The sequence below is a fragment of the Centruroides sculpturatus genome, unplaced genomic scaffold (assembly GCF_000671375.1).
Source record: "Centruroides sculpturatus isolate CEXI.00-Female unplaced genomic scaffold, Cexi_2.0 scaffold158, whole genome shotgun sequence".
Taxonomy (NCBI): Eukaryota; Metazoa; Arthropoda; class Arachnida; order Scorpiones; family Buthidae; genus Centruroides; species Centruroides sculpturatus.
Window position 1 is genome coordinate 742,638 of NW_019384347.1, and position 12,359 is coordinate 754,996.

General features: G+C 30.9%; 1 protein-coding gene across 1 annotated transcript; it reads right to left on the reverse strand.

The window, feature by feature from the left end:
• Positions 1-567: 567 nt before the first annotated feature.
• Positions 568-12,069, reverse strand: LOC111636282 (acetyl-coenzyme A synthetase, cytoplasmic-like). The gene is made up of 16 exons (XM_023381496.1): positions 11,732-12,069; positions 11,569-11,660; positions 9,700-9,803; positions 9,554-9,626; positions 9,399-9,474; positions 9,197-9,326; positions 9,011-9,126; positions 8,737-8,929; positions 8,518-8,651; positions 8,309-8,441; positions 7,757-7,813; positions 2,490-2,570; positions 2,308-2,416; positions 2,023-2,222; positions 1,215-1,260; positions 568-1,131 (listed from the first exon to the last, which is right to left on the reverse strand). The coding sequence occupies exons 1-16, from the start codon at positions 12,067-12,069 to the stop codon at positions 905-907; spliced, it is 2,109 nt and encodes a 702-aa protein (XP_023237264.1). The 3' UTR covers positions 568-904.
• Positions 12,070-12,359: the final 290 nt, after the last annotated feature.

Sequence of the window (12,359 nt, forward strand, 5' to 3'; positions counted from 1 at the left end):
CTTCTTTTTCCTAATTATAATTTAATAAGTAAAATATTCTTATCGATTTACAAAATTGCAAGCGGAATTTTAATATCATTCTTCGTCATTACACTATATTATATTGTTTGATAATGTTTTGCAAGGATCAAACCAAGCACAGTACTATAACAGTTAATGTAACAGATTTTATTTTACTTTTAAAATATAGAAATAAATATATTTTAAAAGATCTTATTTCAGATCATTTTTGGCATCAAATAATAAAATTCTCTTTTGAAAATTCGTAAAATTTAATAAAATACAAGTCGAAGGAGAACCCGTCATAGGTAATAGTAAAGATGTTACCAGAACTTAAAGACTAGAATAGTAATAAGGAAAACGGTAGATGCAGTGATAAAGATAACAACTGATAATAAAAAGCAATAGCATTTCAATTTCTTATTATATAAAATTAGGCAATTTCTAATTACAAGATTATATTGCACAGTATCGCTTTCAGCAGTTACTACAAGCACAGACATACTACTCTACACTTTCAGCGACGTAATATCTATATTTAAAAGAACGTAATGATTAGATAAAAAAAAAATACATAAATAAACTTAATAATTACTTTATTTAGGCAATAACTAATACAATCTTTGGTTGGTAACCTTAAGAATTTATCACCTTTCTTTTTCCTGATAATGGAAAGATTTATCATCCAATATTCAAGTGCTGTACATCATCAGATTCAAAATTCTTTCTTTTCATTTATTTACCTTTTAGTTTATTATATATATAAATATATAACTTATATATATATATATAGGTTTACATGCGTACAATACTTTTATATAAATATACTTATAGTCCAACCCACTATCAAATTTACATAGGTTTAAAATGATATATGCATAGGGAAAGATATACAAAATCACATTTAACTGGAAAAATAAGTGGATAATTTATATACTTTGGACTTTAAAGGATTCTTCAGGTCTTCAATAATCGATTCATTAGCTAATGTGCTGACATCCCCTAAATTTCCATCATTCGTAGCGATTTTTCTCAAAATTCTCCTCATGATCTTCCCTGATCTCGTCTTGGGTAATTCGTCAGTGAAGTGAAAGTATTCTGGAGTAGCAAATGACCCTATTTTCTCTCTTACTGTAAAATATTTATTAAAATTATTTATATAAATTAATACAAGACACATTAAGCAAGCGAATTACTTAGAAAGATGCCATTACCTTTCTGCTTTAGTTCTTTTATTAAGTCTTCATTGATTGCTAATTTCTGCAAAAGGAAAATTACGTTACGCCATCTCTTGAGAAATTATAGAAATAAATTTAAATATATATATATTTTAAAGTTAGAAATTAAAGTATTAAAAATTAATTTAACTATAATTTTATTAATTTTTATACTTTTTTTACTCAATATAAAAATATAAAAATATCAAAAATAAAAAATTATTTTATAACAATTAATAATATATCAAAAGTTTCAATAAAATGTTAACAGATAACATCATCACAGTATTAAATCTTTGCCGGGAAAGTTACGCAACTCGTTGCGAGATTTTTTGTCATTGNTTTAATATAAAAGTTTTTAAAAGTTTTATATTAAATCTAGATTCTTAATTATATGAAAATTTATTTATGAGAAAGAAACTTTAAAAAAATTAAATGAATTAAATATTCTTTAATATTTTTAAGTAAATTATAATTAAGAACATATTCTAACAAATAAATAAAGTAAAAATTTAAATTAAAAAATAATTAATAAACATTAAGGAAAATTACATATACTGTACATATACATATATAAATATATATTCTGTCGGTATTATTTATTTTATTAAATAATTTTTAATTTAAAAAAATATATTTTTATTACATTTTTAATTCATTTTTTTCTCCTCAAAATTTTCATTAATAGAAGAAATTAAATTTAATTTTAAAAAAGTTTATGTGAATTTCACGACAGATGGCACCACTCATTAAAAAGTCACTACGACCGAGCCACCATCTGACGGTAAGAAATCAAACTACTCACATCTTTAACGACTATAAAGCAATATAAGCATTCGCCTTTAATGGGATGAGGGCAGGCGACTGCGGCCGTTTCCACGACATTTTTATGTTCAATCAAAACAGATTCTAGCTCAGACGTTGATAGCAAATGACCAGACACGTTCAACATGTCGTCAGTTCTTCCTATGATCCAGTAATATCCGTCGGAATCGCGTACCGCTCCTTGAAAAAAATAGAATAAAAAAATGAATTAATTAACTTATAAATGTTATATAATTAGAATTACAGTAAAATAAATTATTTATACCGTCTCCCGTGAAGTAGTAACCAGGAAATTTCGTAAAATAAGTAAGCTCGTAACGCTCTTGATTTTCATAAATAGTTCTAAACATGGAAGGCCACGGCTGACGAAACACCTAATTTAATTCCAAATTTCTTAATGATTAATGGGCATGACCCTTATTTAAATAAAAGATGCAAGAAACTTACCAAATTCCCTCTTCCTGCTCCTTCAATCTCTTTTCCATCCTCATCTACCAGCGCAGGAACCACGCCAAAAAACGGAAAAGTCTGCAAGTAGATTAACATTTACGTTAACAAAAACCTTATTATAGTTAACGTTATGCTCTACAAATAACAACGATTGTATTTAAATTAAGCTTTATATTGTGGTGCATCAACCGTAACTCTCATCCGTTCTTTTACTACAGCCGAAGCATTTAAGTATGACAAATTGGTGACATCTTAACCAACAAGCTCAATTGTAGGCTATGTATAGAGTCGTGCACTCAGAAATATATATATTTTTTTTCTATATATGGAGAGGCTTTAAAGGAGAAGCCATTAATTATGCTAAAAAATTGCTTTTTTTTCCTTTCCTATTTCTGTTTTTATACTAATAATATCAAATTACTCGAACTTTTATGTACAAAATTAGTATCGTTTATTGTAATTTGCCTTCATGTATGACGCTCATTGGGGGGGTCATCGAAAACCTGGTATGGTGCTCGAGACAAAGAGAGTCTTTTGTCGTTATTTAAGGCCCCGTAATGGTCTGTGAAGACCATTTAGGAGTCCTAAATCAAGAAAGATTGAAAAATCCTCTGCTCGATGGCCCCTCATTGCACTTATATTATTGAAATTCTGCATAATTCTCTTTGTTCACTGTAAAGAAAATCGAAGTTCACACAGAAAATTATACTTTGTCCCAGTATTTTGGATTATTAAGTATAAATCTGAGTATTTTAAATTGGAATCTGATCTATAATCTTATAATGTATGGAGTCTTTGTTATCCGTCCTCATCCACACTCATCTCATTGAGACTAAGACTATGTCTTAATAGGCAAAAACTGTAACCAGCTCCATTAATGGGTCAATTAATCATTATGAAAAAATATAAGTTAATAAAATTTATTACTAAATGATAAATCGAGTTATAAGAAGTAAATTATAGTTCTTGTGCAACAAACCGAGAAAGATTCCATAACTTATCATAGAAAATAATTCATTCTAATTATTATTTTCACTTCCTTCTACTATATTTTTATAAGAAATAACTCATTTTTTCCTAAGAATTTTAGAAAAATCCAATTTTTTCACTCCTTTTGAAGGCAGTTTTCTGTAACGATAAACGCTTAACACGCTAAATTGTTCTAATTTCAAATGTAAAATGCTGTTTAAATGAATTTAAATTGTATATAAATCATATCCAACTTATTTACTTAGCTTTCTATAGGCCTATTAATTATACACCAATAGGAAACATCGTAAATGATTCATTTCGAACAAGGAAATGAACACGACATGGCTCTGTCATCAACATTAATCAATTTTTATAGCATTGACTATAATTAATATATGTAAACTAATATTTAATCAGAGAAAATATTATAAAATTGTATAATACATAAATTAGAATCAAGAGAAAATTCAGTTAAAAATGCTCAAAGATGGAGTATTTAGAGATGCAGAAACAACATTTACAGGCCCCATGATCCGTAATTAAATTATATTTATTAAAAAAATCTTAATGATAATTAGTCAAAAATCTAATAATTAAATTAAAATAGTTCGTGAGATACGCTGTTATGGCCTTAAAGATTGTAGGATTAATAGGATAAGGCAACACAATATACGGAGGATATGCAGAAAACCAAACACGTATTGTTATTTACTAATAATTTTAAATATTTCTGAATATTTAATGTAATTCTACGGAAAAAAAGGGCAATTTCATGGGGCCCCCACCAACAGAGGGTCTCGAACTAATCTTTTATAAGAAAATATTTTCCCAAAAAATCCCCCGAAGTCAGCAATGTACAGTACATGGGTTCCCATAATTCAAATTTGCCTAGGTCCCATGAAGCTATAACGCACTGCTGATGTAGGCCTATAAATTTCGTACATAATGCCCTTAAATGTGCCCTAATGGGTGGTCCGTAATGAATATATTTCAATGTTTTATATTCTAACTATTTATAACTTAAAATTTCTCAGGTTGTAAGATAATAAATATATACTGTATATACAAATAAATGCAGAGTTTCTATAACAACATACATTAAACATATTACTATAAAATATAAGATATAAAGATGAAATCTACGTCAAAATTGTTCATATATCAGCACTACACGAAAATTATTTCACTTTTAATGGCGAGATTAAGAATTAAAATTTCATAAATAATTAAAGAACGAAAAATTGTACGAAAAGAATTTTAAGAAGCAAAAACATAAATAAAAAATCAAAATAAAGAATTAATTAATTTAAAAAAAATGCCCATAAATGTTAAGTTTAAATTTAGGTATAAAATAGATTAGACTTTATTATGCTTTTTTATTACTTATAATGTTAAATTTCTTAATTAGTTCCTTTATATTTTTTATTCTTTATTGCAGTAAAGTCCAGAAAACTAGCAATTATTATTAGTCCTAATTAAAAAGTAGATATCCAATTAAAATTCAAACAGAAATTTCGAAAAAAAACAGTAAAATTGTAAAGGAAAATGTACAAAACTATATAAGCTGTAGATTATTTAATGAGTGCAACAGCATTCTAAAGACTCAATTAGCCCTCTAAAGCTCATTAAAGAGTATAAAGACAATGAGCACTTTAAAGCTAATTAAAGATAAGTGTGATCCACCTTAGTTGTCAAAGATGGTCACGTGTTATAGCTCGAATGGAGTCGGACTTAATGAAGATTTTACTCGTTGTTAGCGTTTAGTTTTTTTAAACTCATCTGTACCCTCAAAATTAAACGTTTTGTCATTTTATAATAATTAAAAGTATAGAAAGATTTTATAACAAAATTTCAGAACAGATAGTTCCACACACAATTTTGTTTATTTATCATGATTAATAATATAAAAGTTATTTTTAAATAAGATCTCATAACAGCCCGGAAAGTTACGCAACTCGTTGCTAGATTTTTATAAATAAGTTCAAGTAAGAAGCGGAGAAAAGGAGAATTTATCTCATACACTTTATGTATATGAGGCAAGTTCTCTTTTATCTTATATATATATATATATATATATATAAGATAAAAGACACGTGAAGAATTTCAGACACGTGAAGAAAACGTGTATTTTTCCAGGTTTCCCTGTCTGACACTTGACTAGAGGCCAGTTTCCCATAGAAAGTCCTCCTACAAACATCCCCTTGGCAGTTTTTTATGGAAAGTCCTCCCTGGAAGTACCCTCTGGCCCAAGTATTGCGTTGCTTTATCTCAGTGGTTCCCAAGTCGGCGCTACCGACCCTTGGTTGCAGTGATTAAATCTAGGGGCAAAAAAAAGCAAGGGGGAGCTGGTGGTAGGGTCCTGACTAACAGGGACCATATGCGAGGGTTACGGTCGCTGACAATCTTTTCCTTTCTTCCGTTAAAAATGGATACGAAGAAATATTGCCTTTAATGGTTTCCAGATGCTGACAACAATGTACAGTACTGTATGGTAAGGACAAGTATAAGATTCGTAGGAAAAATTTTCTAAGAATATTTCCAAGTCTTTCTCACACAATGGAAGACGAGTTGGGGGAACGAATACGGTATAAGTTTATGGCGACGGCTCGAAAAAGCCTGGGAATCACTGCTTTATCCCATTAATCCAATCCATTAATCAAAACAGATTTCATTCATAATTTTTGAACTGATGTTCACGTTTATTTATTTATTGTTATTATTTAATGTTTGGCTCTTCTCGTCCTGCCAGCAGTAAGAGGACCTCTATTCCATATTCATCATGGATTCGGCCAGGCCCAACAGGAAGGGCCCGACATAGAGTGTCCACGAAAACTCCCAGGAATTGCTCTCCCGAATTCGATTTTGGCTCCTCCATAGCAGTAGGTTTGAGTCTTAATCTGTTTATTTGTTTTATTCCCAAACTATAGAAACACTCCTTTACAGAATTATAATATGAATTATTGAAAATGACTCGGGAGAAATACAAAAATTCGGCGTCTTTTCTGTATCTATGAATGTTAGTGTGAGACACGACTTTGTTCACCCTGTTTGAGGATTAATAACTCCTGTGCTTTTTCTCAAAAATTTCTGAAATTTTGGAAAGAATTTTGTTTATTAGGGGGATTGATGCTATTAAATTTTGGTGGTTAAAGGTCGAGGGATGAAGAAATAAAGGGGGTCGTGTGGTGTATCTCCAGCAGAGTCGGACTTAATGACGATTTAACATGTTATTAGCATTTACAATTTTTTTTATAAAACCCATTCCTACCCTCGAAATTAAACTTTTTGCCATTTTATAACAGTTAAAAATATAAAAAGTTTTTAAAACAAAATGTCATAACAGATGGCACCACCGAATATTGCCTGGGAAAGTTAAGCAACTCGTTACTGGAGTTTTTTGAACTGGTAATTCTACTTCATTCTGGTTTTCTAGACAGAATCCGGAACCGAATCTTCCTATTTAAATGTATTTCTACTGAATATATGTCTATAATTTTGCACAAATTAGCAAAATTAAAATTTAATAAATCCAAGTTTTATGGTATTTTCGACAGTAGAACTATCCTTGATTGAAGTTGTAGAACTCGGTTCTGTAGAAATTAGAGTTCTCTTCTTTAATTATTTATACTATTTCGACTAATAAATTTACTATACTATATTGTATCATAAAACACTACTTTAAGTATTAATAGATAATTTATAAGTCTCGTATCACTAAGTTCTAACAGAATTGAGGATTAGGAAAGGAATGTAGACTATATATTAGGCTTATGTATACAATAGCTTGTGTATATACTGTATCATGGTCTAATCTAACTTCATCATGTTTTATTTAATAAATAAAAGATATAATTAAGCTATTTTGTATCAATATTCTACTAAATTCTTTGCAAGATTTCAGTTTTCTTGCAGCCATTTTGTAGTTTACTCGAATATTTTCGTAATCGCTTAGTTTACTTGTATCAATATTTTTCTTTATGATAAAGCTAAATATATATATAATTTCACAATTTTATTATATGTACATTAATTATAATTTTCCTTGTATGAGGAAATTTTCATGTAGATAGGCTTATATACACGCATTAAGTTAAGTATAATAAAAAAAACGATAAAAGTAAATATTTTTTTGGAAAGAAAATGAAAATTTGCAAATCTATACAGAGTTTTCCTCTTAATAAACTAAATATTTCAAAATTTATTACCCAATTAAACGTGATTAATTTAAAAATACTTAATTTTTCCTCTTTACACTTCCTTTAACAAACAAAATAGACATGTGAGGTACTTACAGAGGAACCGGGCTTCATAGGAGTACATCCAGGTAGGGAAGTTAGCACGTGAGATCCCTGAAAAAAACCACAAAAATGCTTTGTTCAAGTGAATTTATTCTCTAAATAAATCGATTCCACAAAATATAAATGCGCTAAAATGTGTTTTAACAAATAAAATAATAGGAAAATTATTAATTAAGTGCGTTAATAAGGAGGAAATAAAGTGAAATCATATATTTTTAACCCTTTTCCTGGAATAATTACTCAATTTATTGATATAAATTTTACGTAGAAGAATTCGGATACGAAACACTCAATTTTCTATAACTAAAACCTATTATTAAGAAAAAATACGATTGTCATATGACATATGACAGCGTAAACACGTATTATTTTTATATAATTATATATAACGATGTCACGCTATGATATATTTGACGTTATAATAGACGTGGCAATGTAGAACTCGGATGTCTATCAATCATACGAGGTGAACGATTGATAAAAGTGTTCTTTTTTAGATAAAAATAATGGAGGCCAATGATACTAAATTTGAAGATAAACACTTACACTTTCAGTTTGCCAGAATGTGTCGACGATGGAACAATTTCCATTGCCAACAACGTGATAATACCACAACCAAACTTCAGGATTTAGGGGTTCTCCGACGCTACCCAAGACGTGTAAAGATTCTCTATTGTATCTATTTATCAGAATTAATCTTTATTATATATAAAATTATAAAATCAAATACACTAAATAACGAATTAAAGCGTTACTTCTTCACGTAAGTGTCACTATACTTCATCAGAGTTCTCAGAACAGTCGGAGCGGTGTAGAACTGACATACGCTATACTTATCGACGATCTTCCAGTATCTACCAGGATCTGGATGACAAGGTACTCCTTCGTACTAAAGAAAAAAAATAAGTCCATAAAAAAATATAATAATTAACACCGGTAAATTAATGTAAAAAATTCATGGTCGAGATACACACAATAATAGATGAAGCACCGTTGAGCAAAGCACCATAAACTGTATACGTGTGACCAGTCAGCCATCCTATATCTGCAGTGCAAAAGAATACATCGCCTGGATGAAAGTCGAACACGTATTTAAAACTTAAAGCCGCTTGAATCATGTAACCTCCTATTGTATGAGCGATTCCTTTTGGTTTTCCGGTGGAACCACTGAATATAATCGTAAGCAATTATGTAAACAGAACGAGATTATGATAACAAACAAAGAAACAATGTTTAATTACTCTTCACCTAGTGTATAGCAGAAATAACAAATCTTCTGCATCCATCCATTCGGGTTCACAGGAAGAGGAAACTTTGGACATTTCTAAATGCCACCACGCGTCTATATCTGGATCCCACGGTGTCTGAAGCGTACAAGTTTAAATTTAAGTTGTTTTTAAATCGCAAATAAATCAATTCTTCTTCGTATCTTACCATTAGATCTACGACGGGTCGTTTTCCTAATTGTCTCGTCGAATCTCTCATTAAATAATTGCTCGAATCTCCGTTACGTTTAGGAATTCCGATACTTAACACTACTATTGTAGCAGTTAGCCTGTGTCCACTGAACGACAAAATAGATTTAAATATAATTATAATTCTCGAAATTCCTGGGGTTACCTCCATATAAACTAACCTCTGTAAGCACTTTTGGACTGCAGAATTCGCAATTTCTTTCAAATTAATTAACTTCGTTCCTCTCCAGACACCATCTAAATTAAAAAAAAACATAAACAATTGACAAATTTCTAAAATAATATCAAATTAAAACAGAAATCTTTATATAATTACCCGCAGTTATAAGCACTGGGCACCTAGCATCTAAGATCCTACCAGCCAACGCTTCGGCGGAATAACCTCCAAACTAGGAACCACAAAATGTTACTTATGCTTAAAATACATATATATATAATTATTTATATTTTTTGAATGCTTACAACAATGGCATGTACTGCCCCAATCCTCGCACAAGCCAACATAGCAATAATAAGTTCGAGTATCATAGGCATGTATATGGCGACGCAATCACCTTTCTTCACCCCTGTAATACACAAAACAATTTCGAAAAAAATCGTAACTATCAATTAGTTTTTACTATAGTATAACATATTTTCGCCCGGGGTATGAGCGGGAGTTTACAGAAACAGGTTACGTGCTACACGTCGAATGTATTGACCTTTCGGATTTCGGCTAACCTTGAAATTGTAGGATTTTTAGAAGGTCAGTGAATCGTATAGGAGGGTGTCACTGACTGTATCTTACGTCCAACTTCTATTCTTCTCGATATGAGTGAGAACACCACTAGGTTTTTCGAGCGTTGAAAATTTTACGATCTTTTCTTCCTTCACTACACTTTTTTTTCCACCTGAAAACTTGAATTCTGATAAAAATCTCCTAATAAAATTCATCTTCCAGAACTAATTTATCATTTGAGTATCTTTCCCTCGTTATAACGTTCTCCTATATCCATTTTAAACTTTTCGTTGAATGTATTTAAGTATTAATCTCGATAAGCTTAATGCTTAAATATATTCAAGCTTGATAAGCATTTACTATTATAAATTGTTATCGGTGGATCGCGTGATTGCTTCCTTAATTTAATATGCAACTTTTTCTCAAAATTTTATTTTACGTTCCTGAATTTAAATTCAATTTAAACGTATACAAACGCATTAAAAGATTTCAGAAACTCTTTTATAAACTATAATAGACGTCTTTCCTCCCTTCGGGTCCCTCTCTTATCGTACCCATTGTCAGTGGAGCGTAATAGCTTCGTGGGGCCCAGGCAAATTTTAATTAGTGGGCCCGGCGTACAGACATTTTTCTTCGGAGGAATTTTTCGGGGAAATAATTTCTTATATAAAAGATTGATCTGGGTCCCCTGTCGGTGAGGGCCTCGGACAATTGCCCTTTTTGCATATAGGATAACGCGCTAATTGCTCATCGTGAGTTGGACCAGGCTCACAAAGGAAAGCGACCGGGTGGTAAGGTACGGGCCCGATTTATTCTGAACAGAGCCCGCACGAAAAATGCTTAGGATTGCTGGTCCGGATTCGAATCCGAATCCCCAGAGAGGTAGACTGGTGGCTTAACCACCTCATCCATCTGCGCGTCCAATACGGTATAATGAAATGCTGTAAATTTTGGTTACAGACAGAGTAACGAAGAATACCCCGAATTTAAGAAGCACCTCGAAGTTACGTTCAGAAACATGTGACAGATATAAATCTTAAACTAGGAGTAATATAAAATATATAAGCCTATATATATAATAAAGTAAATGCAGCAAATCATTATGTATACAGTATCGTTTCGGTGTATACGATATATAGAGCCTATATTTTATATATATATAGGCTATATATGTATATACAGCGCGTAACACATTAGTACAATGTTAATTTATCAAATTTAAATCATATTTTCACTTATTAAATGGATTTTTTTTCTAATCTTGAATATCAAATGTTTATTTAAATATTTACAAGGCGATTTCACTCTATATATTTTTAGTATTTACTTAAATATTAATGCAAATATTTATATAAATAACTTTCCTTTCCTAATTAATGCCACGTTTAAATCATTTTAAAATTAAATTTTATGTGTTTATAAACGATTTGCCGTATGTAGAGCCTCTGCATAATCGATCTGTAATATTTTTAGTAGGAAAGATTTATGCTTAAATATTAATTTTAAGGCATTTCCGAGGTAATTTTTAAAAAATAAATTCAAGTTTATAACTTAATTAACAGATCCTGTAGGAAGTTTTTTCATTTACTAAAAGGATAAATTAATTTGCTTACCTTTATTTTTCAAAACGTTGGAAAATTTGCAAACTTTCTGCAATAATTGCTTGTATGTGATATTGGAAGATTCTTCAGGATCATTTCCTTCCCTGTAAACGATAAAAGGCGACTTTAATTATGTCGAAATTGCGAAATTTCAATAAGATTTCTGGTTACTAACCAGTAAAATGCGACAGAATCTCCTAAACCTCTTTCTATATTCCTCTCGAGTAAATTGTAAGTGATGTTAGTGACGGCACCCTTCAACCAACTGATGTGTATGGGTCCTTTCCTCAAGTCGAAATTATAACTCCAAAATTCTCCTTTGGGACCGGACTTCCAATAGAATTCCGTCATGACCTCACCCCAAAACATTTCCGGTTCCTCGATCGACTTCCTGTACATCTGCCAGAATTTCTGCATATTTGAAAGATGGGTATTCTGAAGAGTTGGATAATAGACTTCATTCTGGTGGCAAATTTCGTCGATGGTCAAGACGGGATCCGTATCGCGCTTCATCTCGAAGAAAGTAAACTCTCGTCACTCACGCGTCACGTTAAATACCCCCTGTAATCGTTAACGTGATTGGTGGAGAGGCGATTGTAGCCATTTAGGGAAATAGCTGACTTGTGTTCTGCTTCAAAATTTTAATCTTCTCGCTTGATGGACATTTTTCTTTTTGCCCGTCCACCCGATTCGCTAGTTTTTAGTCCTTCTTCTGTCGCGTGATCTATGTAAGGGTTTAATTTTGTAGCCAATAGTTACAGTCGATAGAAATGTCGGTGAAATTCGTTTAATTGCTCACGGAG

Bases quoted from the DNA above. Each gene is read 5' to 3' on its own strand.
- LOC111636282 (XM_023381496.1), bottom strand. From the start codon at position 12,069: ATGAAGCGCGATACGGATCCCGTCTTGACCATCGACGAAATTTGCCAC. The intron at 9,475-9,553 runs GTAATTATATAA...TTTTTAATTTAG, and splicing joins CCCAGTGCTTATAACTGCGG to ATGGTGTCTGGAGAGGAACG. The intron at 8,930-9,010 runs GTGAAGAGTAAT...GATTATATTCAG, and splicing joins TTATTTCTGCTATACACTAG to TGGTTCCACCGGAAAACCAA.